Here is an 18,383-nt window from a genome sequence, read left to right on the forward strand (position 1 = left end):
TCTCCAGTGTCTTTTTCCCCACTTGGAGCCGAACCCAGAAGGACATTTCTTCCAACAATTGGTAACCCACAGATGGGACTCCAAGCTAGCCTAACCAATGGATATGACCCAGGTAAGCCTCCCATGCCGGCACAGACCCCATTGAGTCTGTGGGTGGACTTTATCTTGGCCTTAGCCATTTGGATCTAGGTTTTAAAGGGGTTTTGAGTTTGAGCTCAAACGCTGCCTGGAAAGAAGGTGAGTACCTCTAAATTTTAATTCTCTAAAATTTAATTTTAAAGCGTGGGAAATGTGTGTATGCCTGCATGTGTGTGACTAGTGTGTGTGAAAATGGATGGAAAAGCGAATGATTTTTTTAAATTTTTTGTTGTTGCTGTTTTTGTCCTGTGAGGCAAAAAAAAGCAAATGCCCATTGTGTGTAAAGAGTGAGGAAAAGAGGAGGTGCGCATACCTGCTGACGACAGGACCCCTCCTGGGTAGCTGTGCGGCTGGTCCTCCCGAGTCTCTCCCTAAGACTTGAAAACTGTTGGAAAGTCCCTGCAAGTAAGGGCGTGAAAGAAGGTTCCCGCGGTGAAGAATGTGAAAAGTCCCTCCGAAGGGCAAGAAAAAGTCCCTTTAAAAGGGCGCGAAAGGTCCTCTAAGGACGCGAATTTGAAGCGGGGAATACGAAGTGGCAAGCCTGGCTAGGACGAAGTGAGCCCCACATCTGAGCGGGATCATGGGAAGGGGTAGCTCACGGGTGGCCACGGAAACCCCCCTAGGGGAGCTGTTGGGGGCCTGGGACGAAAAGGCAGATACCTGTCAACCCACACTTTTATGGCCCAAAGGGGGGATAATTGAAGGAAGTTAGCACCCACCCCTTTCCTAGAAAAATGAAATATTTTAGGAAATATTAAAAAGGGCAGAATATTTTCCCTAAAAGGGAGACAGAAAATCACCCCCGCCCCTTTGTCAATGGGCCATTAAGGCCTGAGCCAGTCTATTCTACATAACAAGGATCTACCCCCTTCAGCTCCAGGGTGATGGGAGTAATACATGGCCCTCAGGGCATGATAGGATTAGCACTCTACCCATCAAGTAACAGAATTCACCACCTGGCACCTGGCATACAAAGTTAGCCAAGACTCCTGCCCCCTGGGAGTCTGACAGCCAATGGGATACATTTCTTGTACAGGAACAGGAAACTCTAGGGTGGGTCCCAGAGAGGGCATAAAATCAGGGCACTCTCAGCAACTCTTCCCTTTTTCTTCAAGATCTTCAAGGTATGTGACCCCCTTTTTCCCCAGGACCTCAAGCCACACAGTCCTGTCCAGCATTCCAGTGTCTTTCTTCCCATTTGGAACTGAAACCAGAAGGATATTTCTTCCAACAATGGTTTTTAATATTTCTATTGTTGGAAGAAATGTCCTTCTGGATTTGGCTCCAAGTGGGGGAAAAGACACTGGAGATGTGGAGGCTGCTTGGAAAGATGGTTTATTGGTGGACAGGACCACATGGCTTGAGTCCTGAACAGAAAAGGTGATCACATGCTTCAGTGTTGCGTGAGGAAGAAGAGAAGGGGCCAAGGAAGGGGCTTGCTGGGCTTTTTATAATCAAGGAAATCTCCAAGGGAAATTCCTGTCACCCACGAGCTAACGCTTCCCATGACCCTTCACATGTAGGGCTGACTTTGGCCTAGCCGGGTGACCCGCCGTAAGTTTTTGGAAGAAAAAAAATTCCAGGAAGGACTTCGATTCCCTCAACAAACTATTCGCCCCCTTTCCTCGTAGGGAATTCCACTAAGGTTTTCTGGATCCAAAAAGGTGATCCGGGGAGGACCTCTGCCCCTCTGCAGTTAGTACCAGCACCTCCTCTCTTTACACACAATGGGTCTTTGCTTTTTTGCTTTTGTAGGGAGTTATCACCCAGCCCTCTCCCAGAAAAATGAAATATCCTAGGTCTAGGAAATATTGAAAAGGCAGAATATTATATTTCCCTGGATGTGAAAAGGAAGAAACATGTTTTAAATTGAGAATGTAGCTTCCTGCCTCCACCCACTTTGTCAATGGGCCATTAAGAAGGCCAAGCCAGTCCCTTTACATAACAAAGAGTTCTCCCCTTCAGATCCAGGGGGATGGGATTAAGGCATGATAATATTGACCCTTTACCCAACTCCCCACATGGCATCTGAGAACTCAACCAAACCTGGATTCAAAACTCAGCCTAGAGAGTTGCCCCTGCATGGCCCCATGGGAGTCTGACAACCAATCAGAATACAATTCTTACACAGGAACAGGAAAAAGATAGGTGGGGCCGAACAGATTATAAAAAGCCCTGCAAGCCCTTCTTCACTCTCTTCTCTTCCCTTCTCCACCAACATTGAAGCATGTGATCACCTTTTCTGTTCAGGACTCAAGCCATGTGGTCCTGTCCACCATTAAAACCATCTTTCCAAGCAGCCTCCATGTCTCCAGTGTCTTTTTCCCCACTTGGAGCCGAACCCAGAAGGACATTTCTTCCAACACTTTCACAGGACAAAAGCAACAACAACAAAAAAAATTTCATTCACTTTTCCATCCATTTTCACACATAATCTCCTTCCCCTAACAGAAGGTCCTGTGCTCTGGCCTGACCCTAATACTTTCCAGGCTCTCTTGGTAAAACACACAAGAGGAACCAAGATCCAGCTGTTATTGGGAGAAAGATTTCATCACTCACACACATGCAGGCATACACACATTTCCCATGCTTTAAAATTAAATTTTAGAGAATTAAAATTTAGAGGTACTCACCTTCTTTCCAGGCAGCGTTTGAGCTCAAACTCAAAACCCCTTTAAAACCTAGATCCAAATGGCTAAGGCCAAGATAAAGTCCACCCACAGACTCAATGGGGTCTGTGCCAGCATGGGAGGCTTACCTGGGCCATATCCATTGGTTAGGCTAGCTTGGAATCCCATCTGTGGGTTGCCAATTGTTGGAAGAAATGTCCTTCTGGGTTCGGCTCCAAGTGGGGAAAAAGACACTGGAGACATGGAGGCTGCTTGGAAAGATGGTTTTAATGGTGGACAGGACCGCATGGCTTGAGTCCTGAACAGAAAAGGTGATCACATGCTTCAATGTTGGTGGAGAAAAGGAGGAGAAAAGGAGGAGAAAGGAAGAGAAGCTGAGTCCCTGGTTTTATGCCCTTTCTGGCCTTTGATCTTGATCTTGTATTCTGATTGGTTGTCAGACTCCCATGGGGCCATGCAGGGGCAACTCTCTAGGCTGAGTTTTGAATCCAGGTTTGGTTGAGTTCTCAGATGCCATGTGGGGAGTTGGGTAAAGGGCCAATATTATCATGCCTTAATCCCATTCCCCTGGATCTGAAGGGGAGAACTCTTTATTATATAAAGGGACTGGCTTGGCCTTCTTAATGGCCCATTGACAAAGTGGGTGGAGGCAGGAAGCTACAGGGAGCTATTCTCAATTAAAATCATATTTCTTCCTTTTCACATCCAGGGAAATATAATATTCTGCCTTTTCAATATTTCCTAGGATATTTCATTTTTCTGGGAGAGGGCTGGGTGATAACTTTCCACACTATCAAGCTTCAATCATCCCTTCTTAAGACACACTGCCCTTGAGGTCACAGAGGCCAAAGCGATCATACTGAGAATGAGGTAAACCGGGTCACCAACATCCGGGCATTTTGGTGTGTTGGCTATTCTCGTCTCCCACACATGCGCAATCTACCATTTGTACGCGCTCCACTTGGTCGACCTTTCCTTTCCTATCGTTTCGCACATGCGCGAACCGATCAGAGGGCAACGACAGGCGCAGGCCTGTTTCCTCTTACGCATGTGCACTGGTCTTAGCCATTAAAGGAGGAACGCCCCCCTCCTCCCCAAAGCTCTGTGAAAGAACTGAAGGGGGTCGCTTTCGTTTCTCGGTTGGTTAACGCGAAGAGTGCGCGAGCGCGGCGGCCGGCAAGAACCGCTACCGAACGTGCGCTGCAGGAGGGCGCGCGAAGTGCGCAGGCGCAGAGCTAGGCCCCGCCCTCCCCAGGGACTCATTGTGCAGCAACCGGATTGATTTCTCGTGCGCGCGGGCCAGCGGGATCCGTGTGGCCCTTCCCACCCTCTTCTTACTTCACAAGCAAGCGCGAGCCTGATAGGGGACAGAGCCGTCCACTTCCGCCGGCAGGAAGGGGTTTGAGACCGCTCGCGTCGCGGCCCTGAGCGCCAACATCACAACCGCCCCCTCCCTCTCCCCCCCCCTCTCTGTTGCGGCCCCGCTCTCTTCCATCTTCTTTCCCCCTTCCCCGCGAGCTTGCCATTACCCTCTCGGCGCCTGCGGAGCTCGAGATTTTCCCCTCTTCTCTTTCCCGAGGAGCCGGCTTTAACGCAGGGGAAACAAAAGCGGCCAAACGGTGCGCGTCCTCCCGGAAGACTCATCCCGCGGCAGCAGCAGATGGGATCGAGGCCCACGTTCTAGGCGTTTGTCTTACTGACGCGCGCAGGCGAAACGTGTCCGCCTGCTAGCCTCCCCCCATCCCCCAGCATTTAATCCTTCTCCATTTCCTTGACTGCTGGCCTGCCCGTCTTGCGGGCCGGCAGGAACGCACGGCGTTGCCTGTATCGCGGAGTTAAAGTCTGAAACAGCCGGGTTTCTTGGCTTGCCGCGGCTTGGCTTGATTGATCGCCTTTTTTTCTCCACCCTCGCCTTGTTTTTTTAACTTGCCGCTTTAGAGGCAGCTTATACAGGGAAAGCCCGGGAGGCGCGCGCGCGCCCACGGGGCAAGGGTCTCGGTTGCCTTGCCCCCTCCGTTCCGCTTTTTTTCCGCCCTCCTTTTCACTCTACGGCCTTGAACGCGTGCTGAGGAGCAGGGGCATTTCGCCGCCGCCAGCGCCATGTTGAAACAACCGCTGCCGCCCTCCCCTCAACCTGCTGCGCCTTCCTCGGGCCCTCCGCCGCCTACGACCGCTAATACCGCCGCCTCCCGTAAAGCCAACCCACCCCCGGCCAGCCCCAACGGGAACCTCAGCCCCGGGGCCGTGGGCGGACCTAGAGACACAATGGTGGCTCCCCCGGTTAGCGGCGGAGGAGCCCCCCCTGGAGGAAGCGGCACCAGGTAAGGCTTGACCGAAGTGCGCTGGTTTGTGTGAGCGAAGGAAAGGAAGGGATCCTGGCGGCAAAGACCGAAAGGGAAGGTACTGTTTCGTTCCCACCGCAAAAGCGTTGACGGGAGAACTCGGCGGGGTGCGGGAAGTATGTGTAGACCCGATTAGCGGATTTGGGCTGCTTTGCCACTGATTGGGTGCCGCTCTTCTCAGTGTACGCCCTGCTGAAACCGGAAGGCGGATACAGTTAGACTTGCCCTCACTCCCCACCGCGCTTAGAATCTTCCCCAGTCATCTATCTCTGGTGTGTGTGATTGCGGAAGGGATGTGTGTGGCTCTTCTCTCTTTTTTTTTTTGGGGGGGGGGGGACCATGATCCCTCCTGGGCTGAGTTTCACTCCTTCTGGAGTAGACTTCAGGATTAATTTCGGATGCCAATTGAGCATCGGAACGATGTTTTCTCTGAAGTAAATTCGGTTGACTTAATTGCACGCTAATGTACAAAACAAAATATTAAAAGACATCAGAAAAACCATGGATCCAACAGAACTACTTTCAGACATTGCAGCGTCTTGGTCTGCTTAATTGAAAGAACTTCCTTATATAGGTAGTCCTCAACATATAACCACAATTGAGCCCAAAATTTATGTTGTTAAGTGAGTCTTGTCCCATTTTACCACTTTTCTTGCCACATGTTAAGTGAATCACTGCAGTAGTTGAATTAGTAACACGGTTATTAAGTGAATCTGGTTTCCCCATTGACACTGCTTGTGGGAAGGTTGCAAAAGGTGATCACATGACCCTGGGACATTGCAACCATGATAAATGTGAGCTACTTGTCAAGCATCTGAATGTAAATCACGTGACAATGCCGATGCTTCAACAGTCATAAGTGTGAAAAATGGTCATAAGTCACTTTTTTCAGTGTCATTATAACTTTGAACAGTCACTAAGCAAACTGTTGTAAGTTGAGGACTACCTGTATATATGAGTGGTGATGCCTTCCAGAAATGAGTTTTGCCCAGTGTGCTGCTTAAAGGTGGTTGTTTTCTTTCTTTTTCTTTTATTTTATTTCATAGCCTAGCATAAATCTTTGGTTTAAGAAAGAGCAGGACTAAATAGCATCTGCTGAGCCATGCATCAGTTTTATAAGGTTGAACAAGATCATGGTTTCTGTCTGTCTGTCCTGTGTTCCCAGGGGTTGGGTATTTTTTTGTGATCATTCTGGTTATGACAGAAAGCAGAGCATAGCAATGAAGGAGCTCATCTGGATATTTAATATAAGGAGCTCCTTTTGCTATTCTGATTGAATTACCTAGTTATCTCCCACTTATTTTAAATTGGCTGGGAAATTTTGATGAATTGTGCAAAATGTTATTCCAAATTTAGATAAAGTAATGTAGAAAGCTCAGAAAACATGGCTTTGAGGCAAAGCAAATCCATTCTAAGCTTCTTTTCATACACATAAAATTCTTGGGTGCATCTGCCAGTAACACTTTGTGTCCATTGAAGCAACATCTACTTTTGTGTTTGTAGAGGATGAGTACATGCACTGCTTTGTCAGAAAGTTGTGCCCGTGGAAAGGAAGGTATGTCTTTCTTAGCTGAGTTAGGAAGTCTGTTTACCGTAATTATTTTGGTAGTAAAGTATGGGGTGCTTGTTAGTGGTGAGAACTCATGTGAATTGGATTCGTAAGGAATGATGAATTTATGCACCAAATGTACCCTATTGGTTTAAAGAGTTTACATTTTGCATTATTAATTACATTTGTGCCTGATTTATTTTCAGGGGCCAGAGTACAGGCAAAGGACCTCCACAATCTCCTGTAAGTTGTACTATAAACCATTTGGAATTGTCATATCAAATCATCTGTATGATTTGTGTAACTTGTAGAGATTTGAGGTTTCTACTATCAGTCTTTGCCAATAAATATATCTGCTAGTAGGCTTCAGTTCTTATGGCTATATTATATTTCTTTTATGTGCAATTCCTATAACAGTAGCCAAGTATAAAAAAATAACTGGAATAAAATAATTTCATGTAATAGATTTAGTTCACATTTGTAATGCTAAATTACCTCTAGATTTTCAGTATGTCATTTGACTTGTTGAGGTGCAGCAAAGTCTGCTTATAATTATATATTTTTTCTAAATTTGCAACTTTGTTAAGATTAGTGGAGTTAAATCACTGAAAGACACAATTTTTGTTTTGAAAAAGAAAAGTGTACTTTTCATATTGACCTGTATCATAAACCACATTATTTTGATTTAGTTTGTGACAAATATTTGAATGCTTCAATTTTAGATACTGAATTGTGAAAATCCCAATATAATGTTCATTTTCAACTATAGACCCTCTATCCAAACTCTATGAGAAGTAGTAATACAGTTTGAACCTGTGCCAAGCCTCCTATATACTAAGATTCATGAACGAAGCTCCTTACTGAAAAAACAAATGACATAATAGTTATTTAGGCCTATATTTATTACAACAGGTATATACATTTTCTGCAATCTTTCAGTTGCCTACCTAATTATTGGGAATGTTGTAGCATTGGGCAATGGATGCGTGGTGACACTTATTTTTCCATTCCTCCCAGGGTTTTGAGGGTGTTTATAACAATTCCCGAATGCTGCACTTTCTAACAGCAGTTGTGGTGAGTCTCCTGGTGATAAATTAAGAATGTAGGAAAGATAGACATACAGGTGCATGTTTATAGGGTGGAAGGTACATGATGGGATTTCTTTCAATACTTTGATTTCATGTGGTTGTCCTGCAAGAATTGAGCATTTGTTTTATATAGGCATTGCTCACATGATATACTGATCCATGTTGTAATTTGATTTACATTATTCTTTGAACTCAGATCCTCACGTTAAGAATTTTAGTCCCAGCTATTTTGGGTTGATTTTAAAATGGTAGACAATGCAAAAATTGCAAGGTTCTCAACCAAAGGAAGGTGGGATGCCTGCAGTTTGCGGTTTCCCCTTCTGGGTCTCATGGCTATGTGCCTTAAGAATGGTTTGTGCTAAGCATTGTGCAAATGAGTCAGGGTTTTCTCTTGAATTTCTTCAGTTTATTTTGCTTTATTTTAACAGCCTTCCAAATAAATTGATTATAGGTGTGTTGGGGGGTGATGCTTCGATTTGCAATTTGAAGTATCCCATATCCTTTTTAAAAAGTATTCCTTTGCTTTGGTTCTCTTCCCAGGGATCAACATGTGATGTGAAAGTAAAAAGTGGAAGCACATTTGAAGGAATTTTTAAGACCCTGAGTTCTAAGGTAAATACTTTTTTTGCTGACTAGTTTTGTTAGAATGTTAGCTAACAGTTTCAATGAAGTTTATTCCTTAATTGTACTTAAGTATTTAGCTTTATTTTATATTGGAATGTTGGATACAGGAAGCATCCTTTCTCCCCAGACTATACAAAGTTTGCTTAAGCAGCCTGTTACTATGAGATGACAAGGGTGAATATCTGGAAATAGTGCTTAGGGACCAGTGGATTGAGATACGGCATGTTTTCAGATTTTATGTGGTTTTCTATAGTAGGAATAGGCAGCCTGTATTAAGATTTTTTTTTTTACAGTTTGAGCTGGCTGTGGATGCTGTGCACAAGAAGGTGCCCAATCAGCCAGTAGGGCCAAGGAGGGAGGATATTGTAGACACTATGGTTTTCAAGCCTGCTGATGTCATATTAGTGCACTTCCGCAATGTTGATTTTAACTACGCCACCAAAGGTAATACAGCCTTAAAATAACAGAATTGAGATGTGATGGGAGGGAGGCATAAGGGAGAACTTTAATCCTTTCTATCCTGACCTTTCTTTCTGTCATGTGTCTTAGATAAGTTCACAGATTCTGCCATTGCCATGAATTCTAAAGTAAATGGAGAGCACAAAGAGAAAGTACTACAACGCTGGGAAGGGGGAGATAGCAACAATGATGATTATGACTTAGAATCAGATATGGTGAGTAACTGATAAGGCTTGAGTCCTCAGTAGATTTATTTAAAGCTGCTTCACTAAGCTTTGTTACAGCAAAGCAGTGGTGGGTTCCTGCTGGATCGCACCGGATCGCGCGCGCTCCCTTTCAGCGCTCCACCTGGCTTGCGCGCTCCCTTTCAGCGCTCCACCTGGCTTGCGCGCTCCCTTTCAGCGCTTCACCTGGCTCTCGCGCTCCCTTCCGGCGCTGAAACCGGAAGTACAGTCTTGCCCCGCCCCTGGCGAAGCAACGACGCCTGCCTGCGCTCCACCAGCTCGGCTGGGAACGGAGATGTTTCCTCAGCGGAGCGGAGCACCTGAAAAGACTTTTCAGGCGCTCCGCTCCGCTGAGGAAACATCTCCGTTCCCAGCCGAGCTGGTGGAGCGCAGACAGGCGTCGTTGCTTCGCCAGGGCCGGGCAAAACTGTACTTCCGGTTTCAGCGCCGGAAGGGAGCGCGAGAGCCAGGTGAAGCGCTGAAAGGGAGCGCGCAAGCCAGGTGGAGCGCTGAAAGGGAGCGTGCAAGCCAGGTGGAGCGCTGAAAGGGAGCGCGCAAGCCAGGTGGAGCGCTGAAAGGGAGCGCGCGCGATCCGGTGCGATCCGGGAGGAACCCACCACTGCAGCAAAGGTGCTAAAGCATTTATCTGTGATTTCAGTCTAATGGCTGGGACCCAAATGAGATGTTCAAATTCAACGAGGACAATTATGGTGTGAAGACAACGTATGATAGCAGTCTCTCATCATATACGTAAGTTAATGATTTAGCCATGTGTATATATGTGTGTTTAGGTTGGGGGGGTAAAGCAGTTGATGACAAGGATATCATTTGGTAGGCAATTAAAGTAGAGTCTAGCTTGTTTTTCTTTCTTTTTCACTTAATAAATGAGAGTTGGTTAACATACCAGGACTTTGATTAGTTGGCAGAAATCAGTGGATAAAGAAGAGTAAACTGATTGTCAAGACAATTCAGAGGTAATCATCTGAACCCTTTGAATGTCAGTATTTGTGAATAGTTTCATCCTTTCTCTATCCTCAGTTCCACCTGTTTATTACAGGCTGTTGGTGGCTACTTTAGAAAATATTTGATAGCAGAAACAGTGAATGTTACATGATGAGACATGTCCATTGGAATATTATAATAACAATGGTACCTTTGCATTATCTGCACTTGAGGGTGGACTCCATGATTCAATTTAGTTTAGGTGCTGGACTAGAAACTGAGAGACCATTCTAGTATTCTCTTGGAATGGAAGCCAGTTGGATGACTTTGGGGCAGAAATACACTCTCGCCCAATTCACCTCACAGGGCTGTTATGGGGAAAATATAAGGAGAGCATTATGTACATCTTCTTGAGTTGCACAAAATACAGGAAATATAAATCTAGTAAATACCAAATGCAGTGAATATTAGGGCTCATGCAAGATGGTCACTTTGGACCACTAACCAATTCAGTTGTACTTTATATAGTTAATATACAGCTTGTTTCACTACATTACTAGTTTTTGTTATGCTCCTAAATTCAACAGTATACCGAAGTAGCAGAAGCCTGTACTTGATTTTTCCTTGCTTGCTTATTTATTTATAAAGTTTATTGGCTGCCCATCTTAACTCTGGGCGTCTTATAATTCATCAAAGATAAATATACATATACTAAGAACAAATATGTTAAACAAGCCAAATGTTATGATCCAATTAAAGATGGGAGGGGGAATATGAATATGTGTGTGTGCGCGCAGACATACACATATTCAATATATACATGTGTCTGTGTACACAATTGTTATTTATTTTTGTACTAGGCAGTGTTATGTAAAACATAAAAAGAAGGAGTAATGGACAAAAACATTAAAGCAGGAAATAAAAGAAAATGTAACTCTAAAATATAGTCACCGTTCGATCTTCAAACCTTTCTATGCTTGCAAGCCACTCTTGCTTTTTTTGTCTCTATACATCAATGTACCATATTTTTTGGACTATAAGACACACTTTTTTGTCTCCCAAAAGAGGGTGAAAATGTCTGTGTGTCTTATAGACCGAATATTGCCTAAGCTACCTCAGTGTACTACTTTCATACTGATTTCTGATTTTTGTATTAAGTCTGCTCGTTCATTCTTTTTTTGCTTTACTACATTCAAACATCTACATTCAAAGTGCCTTAGCACAGTGATTAGAATGCAGTACTGCAGACTACTACTGCTGCCAGCTGTTCAGCAGTTCAATTCTGACTGGCTCAAGGTTGACTCAGCCTTCCATCCTTCCGAGGATGCTAAAATGAGGAACCACATTGTTGGCAATAGGCTGACTCTGTAAACCGCTTAGAGAGGGCTGTAAAGCACTATGAAGCAGTATATAAGTCTGAGTCGCTAACTTTCAATAAACATGTATTCCTCTTAGCAGATGTAGTAGACCAAGGGTGTCAAACTCAATTTCATTGAGGGCCGCATCAGGGTTGTGTTTGACCTTGGAGGGCCGGGTGGGCATGACATGGGACCGCACCTCCACATGCATGGTTTTATACACTTATAAAAATAGGCGTACATTTCTGTGATTTTGTTTTATTAATACTTACTTGATCTACTTGATCACCTTATGAGAGAGAGAGCAGATCAAGAAACTGACTCCATAGAAAGACTAGAACTATAAGTTATTGACATAGGCTATAGTAGCAGAACCCTGCAAGCCTGAAAGGTAAAATGTTTTACCTTTTGTCCTTTTTATAACCACCTGAGTCAAGGACGGCCTCCTGCAGCACTCCGGAGACCCCGTTTTGTGCCTGGAAGGCCTTCTGCAGCACTCCGGAAGCCCCATTTTGGGCCTGGATGGCCTGCAGCACTCTGGTGGCCAAACCTGGTTTTTGCTAGCAGAGGCACTGCGGGCCGGTCCTTTGCTATTTCTAGGCTGGCCCCATGGGCAAGATCTAAGCACACTGCAGGCCAGATTTGGCCCACGGACCTTGGGTTTGACACCACTGTAGTAGGCTATATATTACCCATCTTTTTTATCAGTATTTATAAATTTCAATGTTTTCCTATCCGTGTCTCCTCCTTTAGGGATATACTCCTAAAGTGAACAGTATTATCTCCTGGCTGTAATATTTGCCATTTATGTGTAACAGGCAGTGGTCATTCAATTTTTCCTTTAGAGCAGCGATGGCGAACCTTTTTGGGCTCCCGTGCCAAAAGCGGGGGGAGCGCAGGGGGGTTGTACGCAGGCGTGCCATACCCATAATGCTATGCGTGCGACCCCCCCCGTTGCGCATGCACGCAAACACGCCCTGCGCATGCGTGTGACCCCTCCCTTTTGGCAAGCGATAGACCCGTTTTTCACCCTCCCCAGGCTCGAGAAGCTTTCAAGGAGCTTGAGGAGGGTGAAAACAGCCTCCCCCACCCTCCTGAGGCTCTTTGCTGTCTCTTGGACTGCACTGGGGGAGAAGCATTTGCAATTGGTGTCTGCCCCGCCCACCTCCCCCACGGCAGCTTCTCCTTCTTCTGGCTGCTCCAGCATCCCAGCCAGAAGCAGCACTGTGACAGCCGCTGGGGGTGAGGGGGTGGCGGCGGCAAGCATGGGCAAGGGTTTCCCTCCCTCCCCACACGAGCGGGCTGCTTGCACGGCTCTAGCCCGCGGCTCTAATAAAGATCTGCAGTCCGGAGCGCTGCTACTTCCAGCCGGGATATATTCTGCCAGACCCTTGGCGGTGTCTTTATGCGGGTAGCTCGCCTCCCTGCCAGCAGCTCATCCAGCGTCCCGGCTGGAAGCAGCAGCACAACAGCTGCTGTTACCAGGGGCGAAGGGGTGGCGGTGGAGAGAACGGGCGACCACCGCCCCTTCATCCTCTCCCCAACAGCAGCTGTTGCGCTTCTGCTTCCAGCCGGGATGCTGGCGGAGGAGCTGCTGGCGGAGAGGTGAGCTACCCGCATAAAGACACCGCCGAGGGTCTGGCAGAATATATCCTGGCTGAAAGAAGCAGCACAACAGCAAAGGAGTAGCGATGGCAAGGACGGGCGGTCCCAGGCGTCCCCCCCCCCCGCCTGAGCAGACTTCTTCAGAGCTCCAGCCTGCAGCTCTGATGAGGATCCGTGGTACGGAGCGCTGCCGCTTCCAGCCGGGATATATTCTGCCAGACCCTCGGTGGCGTTTTTATGCAGGTAGCTCGCCTCCCCGCCAGCAGCTCCTCCGCCAGCATCCCGGCTGAAAGCGGAAGCGCAACAGCCGCTGTTGGGGAAGAGACAAAGGGGCGGCGGTCGCCCGTTCTCGCCACCGCCACCCCTTCGCCCCTGGTAACGGTGACTGTTGTGCTGCTGCTTCCAGCCGGTGGCTGCCCGGTTGCTTCTATGCAAGAAGCCCACTCAGGCGGGGGAGGGAGGGAAGCCCCGACCACAGCTCTACTAAGAAGCGATGGCCAGGAACCCCGCTCTGTGTCTTTGGGCACGCGTGGCCGTTGCTCTTCCTGTTGCTGGTTTTTGGTGTGCATGCGTGCCAGGAACCAGATCACCAAATGGCCGACACGCATGTGCACCCTGGAAACAAAAAGATCATTTTCCTAGCATGCGCATGCGCACCGGGCGGCTCCACTTCTGCTTTCTGACACGCCAATGCGTGTCAAGACCAGCTGGCTGCTGCGCCCGAACCCGGAAGAGGAACTGGAGATGGCTCCGCGTGCCAGGAGAAATGGCTCTGCATGCCACTTCTGGCACGCGTGCCATAGGTTCGCCATCATGGCTTTAGAGTCTCAGACTACAAAATGGCACTGTCTACGATCAAAGTACATGTACATTCATATCTATGACTATGATGTCATTCCCATTTAAATTTTTAAGTACTCTTTCCAAAATTCATTAACTTTGGTTTTATGTTAGTACAGCACCAATTTGACATATTAGTTCTTTTGTTCATAATTAAATATGCATCTTCACTTCATACACATATCCATCAACACCTCACAGAATCAGATCTGTTACATTACCCCTCCCCCCTTTTTTGTGTGTGTGTGTTTCACAAATACAGCATACCTATTTTTCTTCCTTCGGTTAATTTATTTTCCTCTTATATTCCGAATCAGAATCTTAATGTTTCATGGTCAGCTAATGACCTCATGTACCTGTTATGCCTTTCGTCATTTAACGCTTTCACATAACACCTTTTTATTGAAAGAAGGAGCAAATTGTGTTACCATCTGTTGTCTCTGTTAATGGTAAGAACTCTACTGGTCAGTTTGGGCACATTTTGGCCAGTATGTCACCAATACCTGCAGTAGCATGTCACCAACCAAATTCAATTTTGCCCAAAAGGCAATGTGTGGATTTATGCAATAAATTAGTTGTAATTAGTTCTGGATCTGAAATGTACAAACTCTAGGAAGTTCAATCAAAAACTTGGAACTGTTGGGATCTGAGATGTTTTTTACCATTTTACAAATTAAGAGGTGTTGGTGCATCTACAATAAAACAAGTCTATTTTGTTGTTTTGGATAGATCAGTAGAATTTATTTGCTGTATTTCCTTTACCCCCCTCTTCCAATGGCCCAATTTTTCATGATAAGAGTCCCTCTTGAAAAAGATAACACAGAGGCTTTTCGGCAACGAGAGGCCAGAGCTGCACAGCTGGCACGAGAAATCGAGTCAAGCCCACAGTATAGACTGCGTATTGCGATGGAAAATGATGATGGGCGCACAGAAGAAGAGAAGCACAGTTCAGTGCAAAGACAAGTGTCTGGAAGAGACAGCCCCAGTTTGGCTTCCAGGTAAATTTGCAGCATTGGTGAAATGAATGCAAATATGTATTTAAATCTATTTTAATACCAATGATATCAATTATTTTATAATTGGTATATTAGCTATTCTGCATAGCTCAGGCAGCATTTGTTAGGATGATTCAAAACTAACACAAAATAACCTTTGGATAGACATATGCCTCTAGTATAAAACAAGTACTAATTGTGGCTAATTTACCCTATATATTTGGGGAGGAAATATGCCAATCTCCATATTCTTGATTTCACGGCTTTTACTACAGATAAAATACCAATAATCATATTTGTTATGTTTAACAGACTTATATAATTCTAATAGTAATACACATATTTATATTGAATTATAATCTTTCATTGTTCCCCTTTCTAATTTTTTGTTATGCCACTGTTATATTTCAAAAATATCCCCTTTCTAATCAAATTTTAAAACAAATAAAACAATGTTCACCTTAGTTATATTTTACAAGTTATATAATTATATAATTCTTATTATATAAGGGGGGGATAGGGACGGGGAGGACGACTGAGAGCTGCCAGAAATCATGCTTACCAGCTGGGGATCTCCCTCATCCACATGCAATCCAGCTGAGAGCTCTCCATAACTGATAACCTAAAGCTACTTCTCAAATGATTCGATATCCAATGTCCAAGAGACTTTGTATCCCAAAATTAAATTAATCATCTGTTCCTCTAGTTAGTCCAACAATGAACCTTCATAACTCCCTCTGCCAATTCAATCTTACTTTGAAGCTTTTAGGGGTCTATTTAGTAATTAAGGTTTCTTGATCTCATACTTGAATTTCCCTAAGTCAAGTTTTTCCAGGATTTTGGGGCTATGTCGTACCTTCCTTTGCCAGCAGGTGGCACTCTTAAATCAGATTTCAATCTTACTCTTCTTTATACAATTTTACTGTAATACTCCAAAATTTAAATGTGGTATTAGCTTTTTATATAAATATTTCCAGCATTTTAAAATGCCTATCCAACTCCAACTCCTGTCCATTTTAAAAATCCAATCGTCTGTATTTTAACAATTTTTTTTTTATTTTCTTCCTTTAATTCTTTTGTCTTATATTTCAAAGTTCTAAAGTTTTGCTCAAAGTAGCTAGGTCGCTGCCACTTTAAAAATAATTATTAGTCTCTCTTTCTTGAATATTCTTTTGGGGTTACACTTGGAATTAAAAAGGACTCTTCTCACCCAGTTCCGAACATTGTTCACCAAATCCACACCAGCACTCTTCTTGGATGTTAAGCTGTCTCTGGCTTTGTGACAGCCATCTTAGGCTGTCTCTTCTCTCGATGTGGCATAGAGGAAAAAAGCCCCGGGGCTCTGCAGGAGAGTTGCGATCTCTCCTGGAACCTCACAGGACGGGGAGGAAATAACCTTAAGGTCCCACTGTGACTAAGAAACTGGCTTTTTGCTTCATATGTTCCCTTGAATTTTGCATTCAGCTTCTCGGATGAGGAAAGTTGTTGTGGTTTCTTCCTTTATTGTTCTTAGAAATTACCCAGCTATTTCTTTTTACAGAGAGGGAAAATATATCCCACTTCCCCAACGTGTCAGAGAAAGTTCCAGAGGAGGCATACGCTGCAGTAGTTCTAGAGGAGGGAGGCCAGGCATGGGCTCCTTGCCACCCCGTGGGAGTTCACATCATTCAGAAAGCAACACTGGCTCTGCTCCAGAGCAACGAGGTATCAATGGAGGTAAGGCTGAGGATCTCAGGCTTAAAGGGGAAATACTGGAATGGTTTGAAACGGTTACTTTAACAGGCAGAAAAGCTTTGGTGAAGGTTGGCCCATGTGACTGGAAGTTCACATCACTCCCCCCCTCCAAAATCCTGCCTCTATTATGATGTAATTTTAAGTGGTCACGGCTAGGATGAAAAGTCACAGTAAGGAAGTTCTGCTTTACATTTTCCTGTAAAGCAGTGATTCTTAAACTTTTTTGTCTAAAGGATCTTTTCACATTTTAAAAAGTTGCGGAGAACCTCAAAAGAGCTTTTCTTTGTGCATGTTATATTTATCATATTAAAAATTAATGCTGATACATATGCTACACCTGTGATTATTCATGATTGATGGGATTTTAATATTGTATTTTTTCAACGTAGGCTGGCAAATAATTTTGATTTCAAGTAAACCTGACAAGGGTTTTGGGGGACCCCCAGGGGTTTTAAGAGTACACTTTAAGAAACACTACTGTAAGGGAAATGCATTTTGAAATGAGATTGAGAAAGTTGAAGAGAGTGCTTGTAGAAGATGACAGCAAAAAAGAAAATCATGTGATAGCCAAAACTGACATAGGCAACCTGAGGGAAAACATGAATGGATGACAGCAGTAAAAAGTCAATTGGGGAACAGTTGGGTTGAAGGGGTTCTTCAGAAACCATTGGCTAATGGTATAGAGATCCTATGAGGAGATAAGACATTTTTCTACATACATACTGTGCAAAAATTCTTACATTCTCCACAAGAGCACAAGATTTTAAATTATTTAGAAAGAAATGAAGTACTAGTAACAATTACAAGCAGTCCTCCCTTAACAACATTAATTGGGACTTGAATTTTTGTTGATAACCAAATGGTCTCATTAGGCAAAAATCAGGTAACTGCATTACTTAGCAATCACAATTCTGGTAGTCCCAGTTGTAGTCATTAGACAAAGACCTCAAGCTACTGCCTTGTTGTGCTTCCATTCCCTTCAACTCCTCTCCATCTCTGTCCTTTAGCACCTCAGCAGCAGCAGGGGGAAGATGATGGCAAAGGTCAGCTGAGGACACTGGAGGGGGGAGGGGGGTGCAGGGCAGCAAAATGGGCAGAGAGGTGTGGGGTAAGACCTGTGGGTGAAGTTGAAGTGCATGGTGCAGTGGTAAATGCATTTGAGCTGCCAAGCACCCAAATTTTGATCATATGACTGCGGGGGCACTTCAATAACCATAACCTTAAAGAATGGTCATAACTACCACTCATTCAGTGCTGTTGTAACTTTGAGTGGTTGCTGAACAAATGGTCATAAAGCAAGGAGTACTTGCACCACTGATACAAATTAGGTTTAGGGAGGGGGTTACTTGCTTGAATGAGGAAATGACTATCTTCTGTCTTCATTGCTGTATCAATCTGGTTCAAGCTACCAAGATAGAAAGCTACTGTAAGTTGATGAGTAGAAGGGCAGGGTGGGATGAATGGTATGGACAGGTTGAAAGCACAAAGTGTATCAAACCATCACTAGGGGGAAAAATGGAAGGACGAGATTAGCGTGTTCTCTGGAGAACAATAACAATGAAAGGAAGGGTAGTAGCATTGAAAGGTAAAGAAAACACATATAACTAAAGTTGAAGTGACACAGTTTATAGTGTATGGCAGGGATCCTCAAACTTTTTGAACGGGGCCACTTCATGGTCCCTCAGACTGTTGGGGGGCTGGACTGGCTAGGTGGGCATAGGTGGGTGGCCATGTGACTGTATGGGCGTGGCCAATGTAGCAGTTCATTAAATAATACACACAAATTAAACTTTAATTTGTTTTCCCCCTGGGGGTGTTTTATTTGCTTTTGTTTGACTTTTCTTTCTACTATATC

The 18,383-nt window shown here is 44.8% G+C and overlaps 1 protein-coding gene across 1 annotated transcript in view; it reads left to right on the forward strand.

Annotated features, from left to right (window-relative positions):
• The first annotated feature begins 3,779 nt into the window (after nt 1–3,779).
• The window catches only part of LOC309400806 (ataxin-2-like protein), a 31,793-nt gene continuing 17,189 nt past the window's right edge, over nt 3,780–18,383 (forward strand). The window contains exons 1-9 of the mRNA XM_081969494.1: nt 3,780–5,089; nt 6,866–6,902; nt 7,677–7,733; nt 8,288–8,359; nt 8,665–8,815; nt 8,921–9,045; nt 9,713–9,804; nt 14,597–14,797; nt 16,335–16,510. Coding sequence (XP_081825620.1) covers nt 4,869–5,089; nt 6,866–6,902; nt 7,677–7,733; nt 8,288–8,359; nt 8,665–8,815; nt 8,921–9,045; nt 9,713–9,804; nt 14,597–14,797; nt 16,335–16,510 — 1,132 coding nt within the window. The 5' untranslated portion in view covers nt 3,780–4,868. The remainder of the gene's footprint in view (nt 5,090–6,865; nt 6,903–7,676; nt 7,734–8,287; nt 8,360–8,664; nt 8,816–8,920; nt 9,046–9,712; nt 9,805–14,596; nt 14,798–16,334; nt 16,511–18,383) is intronic.

The sequence above is a fragment of the Natrix helvetica genome, assembly GCF_964273705.1.
Source record: "Natrix helvetica genome assembly, chromosome: W".
Taxonomy (NCBI): domain Eukaryota; kingdom Metazoa; phylum Chordata; class Lepidosauria; order Squamata; family Natricidae; genus Natrix; species Natrix helvetica.